Raw genomic sequence first — 21,164 nt, 5'->3', positions numbered from 1 at the left:
CATATGACCCAGCATTCCCTTTTCTGGGTATATATCCTAAGAAAATGAAAGAAACATATCAAAGAGATATGAACTCCCAGTTCACTGCAACATTTCTCAAAAAAGCCAAGATACACAATCAACCTAGATGTCTATTCATAGATGACTGGATGAAGAAAATGTACATGTACACAATGGAATAATATTCTGCCATAAAAAAGAATGAAATGCTGATAATTGCAGCAAAATAGGTGAAACTGGTGATCATTATAGTAAGTCAAAGCCAGACAAAGCATGACAAATACTGCCCACATGTTCTCACTTATTTGTGTGTGACATACATCATCTAAATTTAAAATGGTGATTACTAGAGGCCTTGAAGGGTGCGGGAGAGGAATGGGGAAGGCTGGGTAATGGGCACCAAATTGGTCAGATGACGACGGTAAGGGGCTCCGGTGTTTTGCAGTACAGTGGAGTAACTTTAGCTCGTGATGATTTATTATATTTGGTACAAAGAACTGGAACACAGGACCTGGCAGGTTCCAAACACAAGGAGAAGATAAGGAAATGTAAAGGCTTGTTTCTTGGTTTAGTTGGTCTATGTTGTGTCTATGGATTTAAATGTACTGGTACAAAAATATGCAGGTATTACATGTTAATCTCAAATTTAAAAATAAGAAATAGATAAAAGTTTAACTTTCAAACATATAAACCTTTTAATTATTTTCCAATTTTTAAGAAAAATTAGAGTAATTGTGCATGCATACATAGTTTCTCTTTTGATTTGGATCTTCAGGTACAACAGCAAATGCCAATTTGCTTGTGCATTTTTGTAAAAAAAAAAAAAGATTTATTTATTTGAAAGGCAGAATTCAGAGAGAGAGAGAGAGAGAGAAATAGAGAACGATCTTCTATCTGCTGGTTCACTCCCTAAATGGTCACAATGGCTGGAGCTGGGCAGCTCTGAAGCCAGGAGCTTCCTCTGGGTCCTCCACATGGGTACAGGGGCCCAAGCACTTAGGCCATCTTCCACTGATTTCCCAGGCACATTAGAAGGGGGCTGGACTAGAAACAGAGCAGTCAGGACTTGAACCAGTACCCATATGGGACGCCACAGCAGAGCCCAAACTGCTTGCGCATCTTGATATAGCTAATGAAGTCTGTAATAAGAACACCGTATTTTCATAGATTTTAATGCCAGACCACATTAAATTGACATATTCCTTCCAATTTTAGAAGGTATATCCTCAAACTATAAATGGCTTGAGACCATTGTACTTTCCATTTCTAACATTACTACAATATGGTTAGAACATAAATGTGCTAGGTAACTATAAAACATTCAATTAATGTCTCTGATCAGCATGAGATGATCGTGGTAATAAACTTAGTTGATATAATTCAATTAGAAAGAAAATAAATCTGACATTTTGGTTAGCTTGGCAGTCTTGGACTGGGAAAACGTTTTGCTCAAAATATTTTTGAAATCTGGAAAATACCTCACAGATTAACTCCTGTAGCTATTCCTATAAAATCCTAAGAGAATTAGGACAATTATGTGGGAATCCTTTGTTAAAGAAAGTTCCCTTTAGTTTAGAAACCTCTAAGTTAAACCAAATTAAACACTTTAACCTAAGAGTTCAGTGTGCTTTTATATGCTGATATGCATTCTACCTCCAAAAGGACATTTACACATTTGCTGGCTGTCAGCAGCTGAGAATTACAGTCTGGAAACATCTGGTGAATTCAGAAATGTTTCAGACACTCACAAAATACAAAGAATATTTTATATTAAAAGGTATTATAAAAATCTCTTACCTCTCTAGCTGGTGGGCCATGAGCTTTATTCACTCTGCTGCCAGGAATCTCTCAGCTCTTATCAAGTAAGCAGTGCTTTTCAGGTTTCCATCTAGTATTCCTAAGGAAAACAATAAGCAGAGAGAGAGAACTCATCACCCTGCAGGATATAAAGAAATAGCCTCATACAGTTTGCACAAGGAAATTTTTTAAATGCTTCCTTTATTTTTAAAATGCATGTGAAATTTGCTTTCATTCTACATTAAAAAATTTTTTTATTATTTATTGATAGAGGCACAAAGAGAATTATGAAAGCTAACAAGTGCTCCTGATCTGCTGGTTTACTCTTCAAATGCCTGCAATGGCTGGTACTGGGCTGGCCTGAAGATGGAAGTCAGGAGCCTAATTACTTGAGCCATCACCGCTGCTTCCCAAGGTCGGTATAAGCATAAAAGTTGGAATCAGGAGCTGAAGTCAGGTATTGGATCCAGGTACATTCTAACTGGCATCATGAGTGACAGAACTGTCCTTCATTCTGGTTTTGTTTTGTTTAAGATTTATTTATTTGAAAGTTGGAGAGACTGAGCTTCCACCTGCTGATTCACTCCCCAGATGACCTCAATGACCAAAACTGAGCCAGGATGAAGCCAGGAGCTTCATCTGGTTCTCTCAAGTGGGTGCAGTGGCCCAAGTACTTGGCCTATCTTCTGCTGCTTCCCAGGCACATTAGCAGAGAGCTGCATCAGAAGTGGAACAGCTGAGATTTGAACTAGCGCCCATATGGAATGCTGGTGTCATGGCTTTAGCTGCTCTGCCACCATGTAGGTGCCCCTCATTCTGTATTTTTGTTGTTGTTGTTGTTTTTATTTGACAGGTAGAGTTATAGACAGTGAGAGGGAGAAAGAGAGAGAGACAGAGAGAAAGGTCTTCCTTCCGTTGGTTCACTCCCCAAATGGCCACTACAGCTAGCGCTGTGCCGATCCGAAGCCAGGAGCCAGGTGCTTCTCCTGGTCTCCCATGCGGCCATCCTCCACTGCTCTCCCGGGCCAAAGCAGAGAGCTGGACTGGAAGAAGAGAAACCGGGACTAGAACCCAGTGCCCATATGGGATGCCGGCGCCACAGGCACAGGATTAACCAAGTGAGCCACGGCACTGGCCCCTCTGTATTTTTTAAATATAAAAATAAATGTTGGGATCCAGATGCTCCACCACCCTCAACACCCTGTGGCGCAGTAGGTTAATCCTCCACCTGCGGCACCGGCATCCAATATGAGCGCCAGTTCTAGTCCTGGTTGCTCCTCTTCCAATCCAGCTCTCTTCTGTGGCCTGGGAAAGCAGTGGAGGATGGCCCAAGTGCTTGGGCTCCTGCACCTGTGTGGGAGACCCAGGGGAAGCTCTTGGCTCCTGGCTTCGGATCAGCGCAGCTCCGGCTGTTGCGGCCCATTAGGGAGTGAACCAGTGGATGGAAGACCTCTCTGTCTCTACCTCTCACTGCCTGTAACTCTACCTCTCAAAGAAATAAACAAAATCTTAAAAACAAAACACGTTTTTGCCACATCTGCTGATGAGACAGCAAGAACAGAGGGAAAATGAGCAAATAGCATCCCTTTGAGGACACTTCAGAAATCTCACTTTTCATTTCATAGGCCAGAGCTTAGTCACATGTCCAAGGCCAACAGGGAGGCTGGAAAATAAATTCTTCATTTTACCCCAGGCTTAACTATGAACTGCAGTGTCCAATGATAAGAAGAAAAAAAAGAGAGAGAGAAAGAATATTGATGGAGAATTAATTATCTCTATCATCATACTCATTTCATTCTAAAGTATAAAATGGCTGGATTCCTCATAGACATGCCTTGGCTGTATACTGAAGGGAGCTTTCAAAAGCAGATCTTGCCAATCATGGAGCAAGACCAATCTTCGTAAGAACTCTAAACATGCAATGCCAGTCTGTAGATGATGAAGAAAAAAAAAAATCTAAAAATGAGAATAACAATGAGAGCAAAGAAACAGCCTAAATCACTGTTTGGGAGAATAAACTCAGTCCACAAAACTCAGAACTGATTATATAGAGCCATTATCATTATGTAAGTAATGGAGTGCTCAAGGTGAGTCTGAAGAACTGAAAACCTCGGTTACACACTGCATTAGCAAAGACAATGATACTGGGAGCATGATGTTCAAAGGGAAAGCAGAATGCTTTGCCATTATCTCAGGGCTGAGATCCCACTATCAAGCCATGTATGAACTTAAGTTCCCTATTGCACAGACTGTCGGAAAGAAGGGTTCGTTATACTTTGCCTTCAATAAGGTTGGCTGAAACATCCTTAATATGTTTAAAACTGATGTAAACACCAGAAAGACTCTCATTTCAAAGCTGGCAACAAAATTCTGTTTTAACTACAGACTGTTCCTTACAGAGAAAAGAACTTGAGTAGGATATTTAGCTATACAAATGTAAAATAGGGACTATAAATGGAAAAGCAATTCAAAGGACAAATGACTGAGATAATGTAAATGTTCACATCTTCCAGGGCAGAGAGAAATTTCCTCAAATTGTTTCTTTCAGAGAAATGTTTTCTTTTTAAAGTATGGCTTTAGGTTTTCCTTTTTGTATATTGACATTTGTGACATATTTTTTAATTTTAGCAGTTGCTCACACAAGATTAGGAACTATAACCCTAAAACACAGCAAGACAGGTATCTTGTATTATTATTACTTCAAGCAAAAGGGAACAATATTAAGCTTGCACCTGGCCTGCATAGCTTATGTCTTACACATACAATGTTAAGATAATCATCCACACTGAAAAATATTTAAGTTATTTTTTGTCTTTGAAAGGCACAGATTTAAGGAACCTATCTTTTATACCACAGCTATCCCTACTGTACATGTATTTCTTAAATTTGGATATAATTAACTTAAAGAGTACGAGATCTCTACAGAAAGGTACAAATATAGCAGTGCAAAAACTGCTAATTGCAAATACCCGGGTAAGAGCCAAATACTGCGCCTCCAAAAGGTAGGCATCAGTATGAGAAAGGAATTATCTCTTGCGCATGAACTCAAAGTTTAACACATCCAAGGGCAATCCTGGGTGGTAGAAATAAGCTGACTTCTGTTCTTGTGGGAGAGGTGCTGACAGAAGGGGGATAGTCTTTCCAGGTGGCAAAGTTCAAACTGGGGTATGCATCACTGAAGGTACACAAAGGATTTCCACAGAATATTAGAGCATCCACATCTTCAACTTGCTTTTCTTTACCTAGAAATGATTTGACTATTTTTCCGGAGAGGAAGCCCATCCCTCACATCCATTCCCAAACCATGTTAGAATGCATTGCCCTATGTTGTTAAAACTTCCATGGAACTAAACAAATGAATAATTTAAAATAGGAGTGTCTTTGAAGCCTACAGCAATCAAGGCACCATTAACCCTCTGGCTTGTCTTTCCCAGTGGTAAATAGCTGTGGTGTAGCAGGTAAAGTCGCGACCTATAGCGCCAGCATTCCTTAGGGGTGCGGGTTCGGGTCCTGGCTACTCCACTTCTGATCCAGGCCCCTGCTACTGCGCATGGGAAAGCACCCTGCACCCATGTGGAAGACCCGGAAGAAGCTCCTGGCTCCCGATCAGCTCAGCTCCAGGTATTGTGACCATTTGGGAAGTGAACCAGTGGACAGAAGATCTCTCTCTCTCTCTGCCTCTGTCTCTCTGTAATGCTACCTTTCAAATAAATAAATATATCTTAAAAATAAATTTAAAAAAATCATTTAAAAAAAAGAATGGTGTTCTTGGGACCGGCACTGTGTTGTAGAAGGCTAAGCCTTCGCATGTGGAGCCAGTATCCTTTATGGGTGCTAGTTTGTGTCCTGCTTGCTCCTCTTCCAACCCAGTTCTCTGATTATGGCCTGGGAGGGCAGTGGAAGATGGCCCAAGAGCTTGGTCCCCTGTACCCTTGTGGGAGACCCAGAAGAATCTCCTGACTCCTGGCTTTGGATGAGTCCAGCTCCTGATGTTGAGGCCATTTGGGAAGTGAATCAGCAGATGGAATATTTGTCTCTGCCTCTCTCTAATTCTACCTTTCAAATAAAAAAAAAAAAATCACAACCATCATTTCTTTAAAATGATACTTAGAAAACTGATGTATCTAGAAAAGCCAAAATTTTTTTTTCAACTATTTAACCTTATGATGAAAAATATTGGGAATAAAGTTTGAAATCTACAAGGGTGGGGCCGGTGCTGTGGCATAACGGGTAAAGCCGCCGCCTACAGTACCAGCATCCCATATGGGTGCTGGTAAAGTCCCGGCTGCTCCACTTCCGATCCAGATCTCTGCTATGGTCCGGGAAAGCAGTAGAAGATGGCCCAAGGCCTTGGGCCCCTGTACCCGTGTGAGAGATCTGGAAGAAGCTCCTGGCTCCTGGCTTCAGATCGGCGCAGCTCCAACAGTTGCAGTCATCCAGGGAGTGAACCAGCAGATGGAAGACCTCTCTCTTTCTCTCTCTCTCTGCCTCTCTGTAACTCTGCCTTTCAAATAAAAAAAATCTTAAAAAAAAAAAAAAAAAAGGAAAAAAAAAGAAATCTGCAAGGGCACACAATTTATCAAATTTCTTTTTAGGAGAATATGAGGGTGTCAGGCAGAATGGTCCCCTAAAAATTCCGAAATGCCCTAAATCCTGGAATCTGTGCAGTGGTTAAATTACATGGGAAAAGGGAATGTGCCAACATGAAAGGATTTAAGATCCAGAACCACAGACACTGTCCTGAGCTAACTGGGTGGACCTAATCTAACCAAATGAGCTTTCAAGAGCAGAGAGAACTTCTCCCATCTAGAGTCAGACTGAGCTAGAAAGAAAAATCAAGTTAGAAGCATGAGAGGGACTAAGCTATCATTACTAGAGTGGTTCACCTGGAACAAAGACCAGCCCTGGACTGGTAACAAGGCTGGAGGAAGCTAAAATGAAAGGGAAGAATCCAGAAATGCAAGGAACTCAATTTAGCCAACAACCTGAATGAACTTGGAAGTGGATTCTTTCCCAGAGATGTGAAGAAGGAACACAGCTCAACTAACACACTTGATTGTGGCTTTGTAAAACCTGAAGCAGATGACTTGCTGAGCACACCTGCACTTCTGACCTATAAAAACTGTGAGATAATAAATTTGTGTTGTTTTTAGATGTTACGCATGTGGTAATTTGTGAGGCAGGAATAGAAAACACAGTGAGCAAAATACTTTTACAGTACTAGGATGGACCTCAACAGCAGCAGCACCTGATATTCTGTCTGTGCACTAATTTCCTTATTTTTTGGGCAAGTTTCACAAAGTTCAAGAAGTGATCTTAAAGCTCCCTATGGAAACAGCAGTATGGTCAGGATAAACCTAAATCCACAAATTTGAAAATCTGTAGCAATGCATTAGTAGGACTTCATTCCCCTTTCAAGGTTAAATATCTTTGAGTTCCTATATTACGAAAAATTGAAAGTTTTACATGGTGAAACAAAGTAAAAAACAATATGCATTTCTGGGTTGTTAAAATGAACATATGTAAAATACATAGTAAAGTGGATGGCTCTCAAATAGTGTTAAGTTTATAGTAAGTTTTACTGCATTTTACTTTAAGTGTTTTAGTGCTTAATAACCTAACCTTACTATCTTTTTTATTTTTAAGGCTGGACTGAGACCTATAAATTTAGTTTAACTTTTAGAAGTTTTTTCATTCATCTTTAATCTACAGATTTGATGTTATCCACAAATTTAATACTTAACATTTAGTTCCATCAATGTGGGGAAATCAAGCTCCTTATAAACAAGAAAAAAATAAGCCCATCTTTGAAGAAGAAAGCAGCAGCTTTTCTCTCACTCAAAATATACATGACAGGTGTCCTTCACACATCACAATTCCTTCAAACTGTGCTAAGGTTTCGATAAAATCCCTCAAAGCTGATAGGAAACATAAAGAGCATCACAGACTGTTGAGCACTTCATCGTGATTATGTGAACAGTGAAATCAGTCAGTATCTCAAAAACATCCCTTAATAAAAATAACAGTACTGGGGCCGGTGCTGTGGCACAGGGAGGCAAGGCTTCCACCTACAGTGGCAGCATCTCACGGGGGTGCTGGGTTGATTGAGTCCTGCTGCTCCACTTCCGATCCAGCTACCTGCTAATGTGCCTGGGAAAGCAGTAGAAGATGGCCCAAGTCCTTGGGCCCCTACATCCACGTCGGAAACCCGGAAGAAGCTCCTGGCTTTGGATTAGCCCAGCTCTGGACCTTAGAGCCATTTGAGGAGTGAACCAGAGGATGAAAGACCTCTCTCTGCCTTTGCTTCTGCTTCCATATAACTCTGCCTTTCAAATCAATCAATCAATCTAAAAAAACGGTGGTCTGGTATTTAAGTTAACCTTTATTTTTAAAGTGAGTCTTTATTCCCTTATCTGTAATTTCAGTAACATAACATAGGCAAGTTCTTGTTTTATAGTTTGAAGTTACAATAGAATAACATTAGAAATACATAAACACAAAAAACTTACAGATAAATAGCTATGAATATTTGAAGTACTAGTGCAAGTTTTACTGATGATATAATTTTAAATTTGGCATTGGATCAATTATGTGATATAATAGCCATATTATTTTTGTTCAAGGTAGATGTACAAAATATACTCATCACTGCTTTCCCTCCTCACTAAAATGTTATTTTTTGTAAAAGTAAAAAGAAATTCACAGCTCACCAAGAATTACAATAATTCATAGTTATCACAACTTTCAAGAGGACATTCTAAAGCGGGCACAAAAAGGAGATATTACAACACTAGTATTCACCTCTTTCTCTCCTCAATGTATCTCAAAATTTAAGGAATTAAAGGAATAACCCTCAACAGAGAACTGATGCAGTCATAGTAGTTGAATAATTAGTAAAAACTTCAAAAGAACAAACTTTAGATTGTGGGTTTTTTTTTTTTTAGAAAAACTGGCCGGCGCCGCGGCTCACTAGGCTAATCCTCCGCCTAGCAGCACCGGCACACCGGGTTCTAGTCCCGGTCGGGGCGCCGGATTCTGTCCCGGTTGCCCCTCTTCCAGGCCAGCCCTCTGCTGTGGCCAGGGAGTGCAGTGGAGGATGGCCCAGGTGCTTGGGCCCTGCACCCCATGGGAGACCAGGAAAAGCACCTGGCTCCTGGCTCCTGCCATCGGATCAGCGCGGTGCGCCGGTCGCAGCGCGCCGGCCGCGGCGGCCATTGGAGGGTGAACCAACAGCAAAAGGAAGACCTTTCTCTCTGTCTCTCTCTTTCACTGTCCACTCTGCCTGTCAAAAAAACAAACAAACAAACAAACAAACAAAACAAAACAACTTTCTATTTACTTCAAAGGCAGAGACAGGGGAGGGAGGGTATGGGGCAGAGAGAAGGGAAGGAAGATAGAGAATCAGCTCGCATTCGTGGGCTCATACCCCAAATGCCTATGATTGCTGGGACTGGGCCAAGGCCAAAGTTGGGAGCCAGGAATACAACCCAGGTCTTCTAAATGGGTGGCAGGAACCCAATTCCCTGAGCCATCACCACTGCCTTCCACGGTCTGCATTGGTAGGAAGCTGAAGTCAGGAACCAGGAACTGAACAAAGGCTTGCTGATGTGGAAGTTGGGCACTTCAACCACTAGGCTCAACGCCCACTCTAGAATACTGGTGTTCTGGGGCTGGTACTGTGGCATAGTGGGTAAAGCCACTGCCTGCAGTGCCAGCATCTCATATGGGTGCTGGTTAGAGTTCCAACTGCTCCACTTCTGATCCAGCTCTCTTCTATAGCCTGGGAAAGCAACAGAAGACGGCCCAAGCCCTTGGGCCTCTCTGCACCCATGTGGGAGAACCAGAAGAAGCTCCTGGCTCCTGATCAGCCCAGCTCTAGCTGTTGCGGCCATTTGGGGAAGTGAACCAGTGGATGGAGCACTCTCTGTCTGTCTGTCTAGCTCTCTGCCTCTCCCTTTTAAATACATATGTAAATCTTTTTTTAAAAAATGGAGGTATTATTTTAATATCTATACCCTCTTCCACTATGGGGAAAAAGAAACAAAAGTCTTCCTAGAATGTTTATAGTGGGAATGACATGGAAGAAAAATAACTGGACTTTATGGAAATCATGCCAATAATTTAAAACAAAATACAGATAATGCTATACATCATAAATTTGAACAGAAAAACCTGACTTGGGGAAATGAGGTGCATATAGAACAAAAAACATGAGATATTCTCTCACATGGATTTATGAAAATGTTAAGGTGGTAAACTCCTTATACCTTATAATTCCACAAATTAAAAATCCTTAGGGAAAAGTCAACTTTGTTGCCAAAGCTACCAAACAGATGGTTGCTGGACTGCCTTCAAGCCATATCACACACAGCATGCCTGGACAGGCTGCCCTAATGATTGGTACTATATCTGAATGAATTTCAACAATAATCATCAGTATACCTTACACCGGATACTCACTGAGTTTCTGACTCTGAAAGCACTGTATATACATTATTTGAATGTTCACAACAAAGCTAAGTATTATTCTCCTTAAAGATAAAGAAACTGAAGCATGGAAACATTATATAATTTACTTAACAGAGCTAATAATTAAGTGGTGGTCTCATGACAATCTGGCCCCTAATAACTACTCTAAAGCATTGATTACATATTCACCATGTGCCAGAAGAAGGTACTGAGGAAACAAAAGCCCAATTTGGCTACAACATAGACATTCTTCATTTAAAGGGTTACTGATATGGAAATTATAGTTTGTCACTTTAAGTCTTAATAACACATAATGACAAATACAGAAATCCTATCAAATCTACATTTCAGAAAGTAGCATTTAAATTAAAACAAACAACCAGCATAGACATTCAATGTGCAAACTGTGTAAAATTGCACAAAATTTAAGGATTATTGTTATTAGGCTGTCTAAAGTTTCAGTAAAGCTTAGGAGAAATAAGGTCAGTGAATTTACAGAAAATACAAAATACTCAATATTTGTTTCAAAAGATCAGTTGTAGATAACTAACTTCAGAATGATATAGTTAACTAAATAATTTAAAAATTGCTAAATGGGGGTCAACATTGTGGCACAGCAGGTTAAGCCACTGCCTACATCAGCATCACAAATCAGGCAACAATTAGTGTCCTGGCTGCTCTGCTTCCTATTTACTTCCCTGTAAATGTGCATGGGAAAACAGTGGAAGATGGCTCAAGTACTTGGACCCTGCCACCCACATGGGACCTGGACAGAGTTCCAAGCTTCTGGCTTAGGCCTTGGCCATTATAGCCATTTGGGGAATAAACCAGTAGGTCAAAGAACTCTCTCTGCCTCTCCCTGTCATTCTGCCTTTCAAATAAATAAAAAGTTTTAAAAAATAAAATTGCTAAATAATACAACTTAATAATTCCCAGTTAAGAAATCACATCTTACTAATAACTGCCAACTCTAAAGTTGGCAAAATTATAACAAAGCTAGTGCATTAATAACCTGTCAACAGTGTAAATTTCATCAACTCTGAAGAGTTGGCAATTTGGCAACTGGAGAAACAGTTTTAAATCCTTGGCCAGTAATCCCACTTGAGATTAGTATTCTATGGAAACAAGAAAGAAAAAGACACATGCACAGAAACATCCAAATCAATATTCAAGTAGTCAAAAACCTCAAAATTATGTCCCTGTTGGGCATGTAAAACTGAGCGCACTTTGATAGTGATTTTGTTAACTATCATATAACTATCAAGTATAGTTTAATATATATCTATCAATTATAAAGCTTAGAGAACATGGGAAAATACAATGTTACAAAAGTAAAAACTTTTCTATGATATATTCGGTAACAACTACAGTACATGTACAACAGAAGGATGCAAAAATAGTCATTTATTAGTATGGCAAAATGAGTTTCCAATAACGCTGTTCTAAAAAGTATTCAACCAATACAAGAAAACATGTTAGCTCAAACTATAATTAAGAAAAGCAAAGCTTTAAAATTTGAAGACCAAGGCCAGCACTGTGGCTCAGCAGGTAAAGCTGCTGTTGAGATCTGCTGCACCAGCATCCCATACGGGTATAGGTTCGAGTTACAGCTGCACTGGTTCCAATCCAGTTCCCTGCTAATGTGCTGGGAAAGCAGTAGAAGATGGCCCAAGTGCTTGTGAGAGACCCAGAAGCTACTGGCTCCTTGCTTTAGATCAACCCTGCCTAGGCCATTGCAGCCATTTGGGGAGTGAACCAGTAAAGATCTCTTTGTCTTTTCCTCTTTCAAATAAATAAATCTTAAAAAAATAAAAATAAAAAAAATGGGGGGCCGGTGCTGTGGCATAGCGGGTTAAAGCCCCAGCCTACAGAGCTGGCATCCCATATAGGCACCGGTTCGAATCCCAGCTGTTCCTCTTTAGATCCAGCTCTCTGCTATGGCCTGGGAAAGCAGCAGAAGATGGCCCAAGTCCTTGGGCCCCTGCACCCACATGGGAGACCTGGAAGAAGCTCCTGGCTCCTGGCTTTGGATTGGCCCATCCCAGGTTGTTGTAGCCATTTGGGGAGTGAACCAGCAGATGGAAGATATTTCTCTCTGTTTCTCTGTCTCTCCCTCCCTGTAGCTCTGTCTTTTAAAACAACACAATATTCTTTAAAAAAAATTTAGGGAACATATTTATAAATTTAAAGGGGCCTGCATTGTGGCATGGTTGGTGAAGCTGCTGCCTGCATTGCCAGCAACCCATATGAGTGCCAGTTTGAGCCTCTGCTAATGGTTTGGGAAAGCAACAAAGGATGGCCCAAGTCCTTGGGTCTCTGCACCTAGGTGGGAGACCCAGATGAGGCTCCTGGTTCCTGACTCTGACCTGGCCCAGCCTCAGCTGTTGTGGCCATTTGGGAAGTGGACCAGAGGACAGAAGATCTATCTCTATGTAAACTGACCTTTCAAATAAAAAAAAAATTTTAAGGTTAAGATTATAGATGAAAGTGGTCACATACTACCAAAATAACAAAAGTCCATTTGGTCTTTTGCCAATTATACAATTATTCCCACCCTATCTTTCACTGCCAATCTTGTTCAGAATCTCTGTGATAATAAGCCACCACTACTATTGATAGTATATCCTATTCCTTGGTTGTTAAGGCAAAAAAAAAAAAAAAAAAAAAAAAAAAAAGTTTGAGGCCCACTATCTGACTTAAGGTATGTTAACACAGACATGGGTGAATAGGCCAAGATCTCACAGCATTTTATTTGCATTCCCTCTTACTGTAAAAATGTTTAAATCAATATACTACCATGGCCAAAATGCTAAGACGAAAAAAATTATCACTAAGATTTTTAAAAAATGAATACACTAGTTTCAAGGTGGTCAACAAAAATGAAGAGATCTAAAATAAATATACAGATTTATAATTATATTTTATATTTAATATGAAAAATACTCATAATTATTGATGACTTTAACAATTCTGGATATTCTATGAAATGATACTAATTTTGGCCGGCGCCGCAGCTCACTAGGCTAATCCTCCACCTTGTGGCGCTGGCGCACCAAATTCTAGTCCTGGTTGGGACGCCGGATTCTGTCCCGGTTGCCCCTCTTCCAGGCCAGCTCTCTGCTGTGGCCAGGGAGTGCAGTGGAGGATGACCCAAGTCCTTGGGCCCTGCACCCCATGGGAGACCAGGAGAAGTACCTGGCTCCTGCCATTGGATCAGCGCAGTGCGCCGGCCGCGGCGGCCATTGGAGGGTGAACCAACGGCAAAAAGAAGACCTTTCTCTCTGTCTCTCTCTCTCACTATCCACTCTGCCTGTCAAAAAAAAAAAAAAAAAAAAAAGAAGAAAAAAGAAAAAATGAGTGGAATACTTTAGCAAGTATGGTGGAATTGTTTGATATCACAACTTATCAGCAGAGAATAAATAATTAGAAATGAAGTTTTTCAGGGCCGGCGCTGTGGCGCAGCAGGTTAACGCCCTGACCTGAAGCACCAGCATCCCATATGGGTGCTGGTTTGAGTCCCAGCTGCTCCACTTCTGTTCCAGCTCTCTGCTACAGCTTGGGAAAGCAGTAGGGGATGGCCCTAGTCCTTGGACCCCTGCACCAACATGGGAGACCTGGAAGAAGCTCCTGGCTCCTGGCTCTAGATCAGTGCAGCCAGCCGTTGCAGCCAATTGGGGAGTAAACCAGCGGATGGAAGACCTCCCTCTCTGCCTCTCCTCTCCTTGTGTAACTCTGACTTTCAAATAAATAAATATACCTTTAAAAAAAAATCAAGTTTTCCAAAATGCAAAAATTTAGAGAGGCAGAGACATAAAGAGAGCTCTCATCTTCTGGTTCACTCTCTGAATGCCTGCAATAGCCGGGACTTGGCCATACTGAAAGTTGGGAGCTAGAAACTCAATCTGAATCTTGTCTTCCCTCATGGGTGGCAGAATTCAACTATTTGTAATAATCCATTGTTATCCTAGGTGTTCATTAGCAGAAAGCTGGAGTTGGGAGTGGAGTGGGACTTGAACTTAGGCAGTCTGATATGTGATATGGGTGTCCTAAGCAGTGTCTTAACACTAGGCTAAATGCCCATCTCCAAAATAAAAAATTTAAGTAGAAGCGTAGATGACTTCTTCTAGTTAATGCTAATTAAAGATAGTAGATGTTTGATGGACAACACATCTCTTCAATTTTTTACTTATTTGACAGTCAAAGAGACAGAAAACACTCCCATCCACTGGTTCACTCTCCAAATGCCCACAGTGGCCAGTGGTAGGGAGGGTCAGGAAGGAATAACACCAGGATCCAGGAACTCAATACAGGTCTCCCATTTGGGTGACAGGACCCAACAACTTCATCCTTCACTGCTGTCTCCTAAGGTCCACATCTGCACAAAGCTATAACATGGAGCTGGAGCTGGAGCAGGCAATGGAACCCAAGTAGTGTGATGTGAGATATGGACATCCTAACCGGTATCTTAACTGCCAGGCCAAATGCCCAATCTAGCATATCATTTTAAAAAAATACTCATTTAACTTCCAAATCCTGAATACCAATGAAAAGTACTCCCTCAATTTTTTGTGAAGGAGTTGCAGTAATAACTATTTCTACAGTTTAGTTAAAAAATAAAGATGGGGGCCAGCGCAGCAGTATAATGGGTCAAGCTGCCGCCTGCAATGCTGACATCCCACGTGGGTGCTGGTTCAAGAGCTGGCTGCTTAATTTCAATCCAGCTCCCTGCTAACATGCCTGGGAAAGTATGCAATAATGGCTCAAGTGCTTGGGCCCTTGCACCCACATGGGTGACTTGGAAGAAGCTCCTGAATCCTGGTTTCAGCCTTGCCCAGCACTGAGCTGTTATGGCCATTTGGGGAGTGAACCAGTGGATAGAAGATCTCTCTCCCTCTCTGTCTCTTCCTTTCTCTGAGTAACTCTGTCAAATAAATAAATAGATATTTTTAAAACATTAATAAAAAATAAAGATCTAACCTACTGGTTAAGATGCCATTGTCCCATATACAGGGGTTCCCAGTACCCAGGTTTGATAACTGGCTCCAGCTTCTGTTTCCAATTGATGTAAACCCCAGAAATCAGAAGTGATGGCTCAAGTAGTTGGGTCCCTGCTACCCACATGGAATACTTGGACTGAGTTCCTGTCTCTTGGCTTCTGCCTGGCCCAGTCCCAGAGGTTGTAGGCATTTGAGGAGACAACAAGCAGGTGGGAGTTCTGTCTCTCTAACAAACTTCAAAACAAATTTAATGAAAGAAACCAAAATCCCACATAAAAAAGTTAATGAAGGAATTTCTGCAATGTTTTTGATAGTACAGTGCCCCAAATACAAAACCAACATTCTAATAAGGTATTTGAAAAAGAGTTTACATGAAATTCTACCAGATCTACATAGGCATTACGTACCTTAAACACACAGAAAAAAAAAAGTCCCTGAAAACTCCAGACAATTAAAATTTTAAAAACTTAAGTTCTAAACTACACATATACATTTCAATTTAAAAAAAAAAAACAGCAGCAACATCCTCTCAAGTCAAGATTAAACATGTCTTAGGAAGGCAGCATAAATATCACTGTAGATGTGGAAGATTCTTGCAAATTATTTTACAAAGACCAGCATTCTCAACTATTGACCTTAAAGATCCATGAGCTTTGTTAAGTCTTTTTGACTTGCAGAAGGGTGTAGTGTATTTTTTTTAACATACTTTACAGAAAGTTCCCATCATTTTGATAAAAGTGTTTACAGTCGATTCTTTAAACCAATGAAACAAACTGTGTTTCTAGTTCAGAGTTCTTTTGACAAGGCTTTATAAACAAAGTCTTACCTTCATAATTTCGGTACAACAGATCTGGGCTACTTGGCTATTGAACATTATGCCTAATATGGTTATTACTGACACTGGCAATGCCAGTGGTTACGAATTTCTTCAAGTAAGAAGTGTGCTCAGAGAAGCAGTTTTTGTTCTGATTTCAAATATATGCATTAAGTATATACATGGTGACTGCCTCCATAATTCATAACTTTCACATTATAATTTAGGATTAGTCAATAGCCCTGAGGTCCATCAGGGGTAATTTATTTTGCTCCACCGTATTCGAGGTAATTTTATACTACCTGGGAGTACAAGTCGTCCCCTGCCCCTCCTCCTCAGTCCTCCTCCTAGCTTCTGATCTAGGAACCAGCATACAACACACACACATACACACACACACACACACATATACACCTCGTCCTCTCTCAGTCCTAGACCCTAGGGTACCGATTTAAAAAAAAAAAAAAATCCCCATAGAAGATCTGTAGTCCACCCAGGGAAGCAAACGAAGAGGGAAAATACCAGAATCAGTCTGCACCCACACCTTGGCCCCGCCCCACCTGGAAAAACTGGGGGGTGGCGGGAATGTGAGGGTGGCAGAAAGGACAGAAAGGGCCGCGACTCCAGGCTCCCAGGCTCTCGCCACCATTCATTTCGTCAGGTTCCGCCGAAGGCAGGGACCCTGACCCTATTTTCAGCCTCGCCTCGCGATCCTCCTCCCCGCCACCATCACAAACCCACGGTCCTCAACCGCAAGAGTCCTGCGTGGAGAGAGACCATAGTGGGCCCTGCTCCTGCCCAATCCAAGGGCTGAGACGGGGGTGTCTCCCCCCGCCCCGCGCACTCGGCGGGCCCGACGCCCCGGGGGCCCCGGAACCGACCAGGGAAAGGGAGGCAAGATCGGAGGGAGGGGTCTAAGGGGAGCCGTTATCCCTTTTTCCTCTTCGTTAGGAAAGCGCGCGAGAGGGAGGGGCCGGAACAACGAACGCCAGTTACCTAACGGTCCGGCCCGGCCGGTCAGGCTCCCGACGCGGAAGCCGCGCGCGCCGCTGAGATGGCAGCACAGCCTCGCTCGCCCCCAGGGCTAGGGACCACGGCAGGAGCGCCAGGGGTGATGAGGCGGGGGATGGGGACTATGGTGAGCGACGTCGCCATGTTAGCGCCTTCTTTCTCTTTCCCTACGGTCGCCAGCCCTGCGGCCCTCTCCCCATCACTACTCACCTTTGCAGGTCACTGGCTCATGATCCTTTCGGTCGCCCAGGAGCCCGAGGACAGCCGTGTTTACAAACTACCCCGGAGGAAAGGGCTGAACCGCACTTTAAAGGCCACGGGCTCCCACAGGCTTCCGTCCTCTCTCGCGAGATCAGACTGACAACCCTTCTCTCCGCCCCACTCCCAGCATCCCCCCTTTCTTCTCGCGTCCCGGCCCGCCACGCACACGCCCCTTCTTGCCTTCCTTCTGAGGGAGCGCCTCCGGGTCAGGTGATTCCGTCAAGCTTAAGGAAATGGGCGGGCCCTCAGGAGGGCGGGGACGGAGGGGGCGGGAACAAAAGAACACCCGGGCGCAGATGATTGGAGAAGGAGCCTGAAGGGCGGGAAGCAGTTCTGGAAGGGGCGGGATCAGAGAACCCAAGGAGCGTCGTCTCGGTAACCCTGGAGCTGCGGAAGGCTGTGATTGGCAGCCAGCTGGAGGCGGGCGCGGGTGCTGGGGCGCCGGAGCAGGTGGCTGTGTAGGGCGCGGGAGGGTGTCGGGCTTGGCTTGTGAGACACGGCGAGTGGCTGGAAAGAAAGCAGGACGCGTTCTCCGAGCCCAGCTCTGAGATCTCACCCTATTTCCGTTGCTGTCACTTCCTGGCCCCGGTAGGGAGGTGGGAAAATCGAGGGGAGGGGAGCCTCTAGCCCACCTCCCAGCTACCCGGAAGACTGGGAGGGGGAGCTTCGGTTCGGCTGAGATTTGGGAGAGGCGGAGTTTGCCGATAATCAAGCAAGAGAAGTGGGTTCTGAAACGAAAAGAAAAAGCCTTTACCTTGGATGAGTTTTCTTTGAATTTACTAAGCTATAACTGGAACTGGGTTTTCGGAGTTCTTTTTCCCAGCACCTAGTACAGTGTAGGATATTAGCATGTAATTTTGTTTGAAGTAATTTACCAAAATACACTGTATTTCCAGTATATCACCATCATTTAAAAACTAAGCAACGACTTGTTTCTAAGAGCAAAGCCTCCATATTAAGTGTATTCTATTTTATTATTTTTCCTTTTACAGATAAAAATATATCAATTTTAATAGAGCTGACTTTAGCCCTTTAAAACTGCAACAACCCCCTATTAACGTTTCCTAGAGGACCAAAAAACACCAAATTAGAGTATGACATGGAAATAGCACCCTTCTTTGTTTCTCTGCCTCTTACATAAGTAATAAGACAACTACATACCACATTGGAGTACGTGGTTTGCTTCCTGCTAATGGACCCTTAGTGACAACAGTGATGGCTTAAAATCAGGTTCCTGAGCGCACATGGGAGACCTGGATTGGGTTCCCAGCTCTTCCTGTGGTCCTGGCCCAGCCCCAGGCATTGCAGGCATCTGAGCAGTGAACCAGTCTATCAAATAAATAATGAAAAATTTAAAAAGCAAGCAGTTCCTGCTTGTCTGTAGCTAAATATAACCCAGAATACTATACACTAGGGTATCTCCTATGTCTGCATAACTCCTATGTCTTGCCTAACTAATCTGTGGCTGAGGGAGAGAACCTCTGGATTTTCATGGTATCCTGAAGATGTAGCCTAATACAAGGGATTAATTGGGATTTTACTAGTGGGATCAAGAGGTAGGGAGTTAGAGGTGTGTGTGTGTGTGTGTGTGTGTGTGTGTGTAGTGAAATAGCAGGGGGAAGCAAGGCATAAATAACCCCCTGAATCTGAGATGAGATGAGGCAGCATGGACCTAGACAGTTTAGTTGATTTGTTTCGTAGCTTTCATCTCATGGCAGATCTTTCTTGACCCACTCTTGACAGCCCAGGGTTTTCCTGAACATTCCTGACATGGCCCATGTTAAAGTTACCTCCTCAGCACATGTCCACTTAGAAATTTCTACTTAGGACATTTCAAGTGCAGAGATGTCCAATCCAAATCCTTGGGTTATCAGAAAAATGTATAGTCAATTGTGTCACTGTGGGAAAAAAATTAGAGAGCTGTACTCACCTTCAAATCATACCCATGAGCTATGCCAGCTTCAGTGCAACCAGCCCAGAGAGGGAGAACAGAATTTAAGATGGCTTTTTCTTTAGCTCTCATCTGACTCTATAGAAAGAGGGATCACCTTCATTATATTCTGCTCTCCCCACACTTCCAAGGTATCAGTAAAAGTGGGTGAAACCCTCCCTAGTGTAGAGTTGTGTAGCATCCGAGTATCTACCCTTTGTGGCTCCCAGTAACCAGTCTATTTGTCAAGTTGAGGCCTACATAATGACAAAGCCATGGATTCCTTATGCCAGAAACCAAGACAGGTCTGTCTGGTCCTGTGGTTCCTCCTGGGTCCTTGGAACTAACACCCTGTTCTTTCCAATTACCTTCTTCCCTTGCATACAGCCTCTTAGGTCAACTGTCAACTGACTTCTCAGTGTCTGTGCTCATAAAGCATCTGTATATATTGGCATGAACATGCCATGCACTGTTCCTGGCTGTGAGGCTGCCACTATAAATAAGATGAAGTCCCTTAAGGAGACTTTGTGGCGTGAGGAGGGATGAGGAGGCACATGACATACATCAACAAAAAGATAATTTAATAGTGGTTAAGTACCACGGAGAAAATAGGGTATGATAACAGGGAGTACTGAAAGCTATGTTGTTTGACAAAAAGAGAACTTGAGAGTAACAGATACTGTAGAGAGGTCTAGTGAGGGGGGCAGTTCTGTGAGCTGTTCCCAGAAAATACTGCTGTTTCCAGCATCTGAGACTCGGTCAACCTATGTAGCTATTTGAGGAGGCAAACCCTGGGACTCAACTATAACAGGAGATCCTGGAATCCCCGTGGCTGGGAAGTGCTGACTAAAAGCTATTGTAGAAAAGCAGCCACTGCCAACAACCATTGATCCTCAGTCCCTATGAAGATCAGCTGTGGGATGCTGGCTCTTGCTAATAGGAGGGACAACCAAAGCCCTAGGATTTATGAGTCTCTGCTGGGACTTAGGCCAATTATGAGTCCCTCTTAGGCCAAGTCCTTTCTTCAATATTTGAGCTCCCTTGAGAAAGAAGACCTAAGTTACTAAACATTCCAGAGATACATTACTTACGTCATTCAGGAGAAAGTACAAATTCTTGCTGGGAACCAGGACCAGTTTTTAGAGATTATAAACAGATTGATGGCTGAAAGTATGTGACCTAGAGTGATAAGGGTGGGAGGGACATGGATATGGGTAGGGGGAAGAGGAGTATAAATAAATTCATGCCATCTGCTTTTTAAGTAATCTATAAAAACAAAGGTATTTAAAAAAATAAATTCTGTACCCATGATAAGTTTTTGCCTCTGTAAACTATCAAAGCAAGTCAAGGTATCATGTTGCTGTTGGCAGAGACAGAATGCAACTATCATATGTGCTGAGGCAGAGGATGGTATTAAATGCGCCCCCCCTCAAAAAAAAAGTTGTCCTTAATGGTGGACCATGTGTTTGAGTCCTAAGTACATCATAAGATCAGTAGACTAATACCATGAAAGCTAAACTTAGCTTCTCTCCAAGATTTTGAACTCTGAAATTCTTTAAATTTCTTGTCTCTTGGCTCTTACAAAAATGGGTGTTCAACCTGATTGAGAACCCTGGGCCCTCGAGTCTTCTCTTTTATTCCAATTTCTTACCCCTATTACCTTCACCTGTTCCTTATCCTGTTTGGAGTTCATAGGTCAGTCTGTTGAACACGGTGCCTGTATGCCGCTTCGGCCTTCCTCCATTTCTTCTGGCCAATTCCCAGCCCGAATAATTTCTATCACTGTGCACCTCAGTTCACATTAACAAGCTTCCCAACACTGCTGGAGAGTCACAAAGTAGGTCAATGAGTTTCACTACAAATTCACATTATCTACCTGGAGTTG

At 42.6% G+C, this 21,164-nt stretch overlaps 1 protein-coding gene across 21 annotated transcripts in view; it reads right to left on the bottom strand.

The window, feature by feature from the left end:
- Nucleotides 1–17,594, bottom strand: part of ATF2 (activating transcription factor 2) — a 107,549-nt gene extending 89,955 nt beyond the window's left edge. For 3 of the 21 annotated variants that reach the window (XM_051848477.3, XM_051848479.2, XM_051848478.3), the window contains exons 1-2: nt 17,299–17,549; nt 1,798–1,897 (exon numbers count right to left, since the gene is read on the bottom strand). Coding sequence is in view for 1 of the 21 variants with exons in the window: in XM_070070664.2 (XP_069926765.1) it covers nt 1,798–1,817 (20 nt within the window). In the remaining 20 variants the exon portion in view is untranslated. Of the gene's footprint in view, nt 1–1,797; nt 1,898–17,073; nt 17,247–17,298 lie in introns of those variants that run through there. The other 18 variants (XM_089328119.1, XM_070070665.2, XM_051848488.3 and 15 more) reach the window with 15 other exon arrangements.
- Nucleotides 17,595–21,164: the final 3,570 nt, after the last annotated feature.

The sequence above is a fragment of the Oryctolagus cuniculus genome, chromosome 3, assembly GCF_051225735.1.
Source record: "Oryctolagus cuniculus isolate XC-2025 breed Fujian yellow rabbit chromosome 3, ASM5122573v1, whole genome shotgun sequence".
Classification (NCBI taxonomy): domain Eukaryota; kingdom Metazoa; phylum Chordata; class Mammalia; order Lagomorpha; family Leporidae; genus Oryctolagus; species Oryctolagus cuniculus.
The sequence above is the reverse complement of the archived record's forward strand: the minus strand, read 5'-3'. Positions and strand labels throughout refer to the sequence as shown.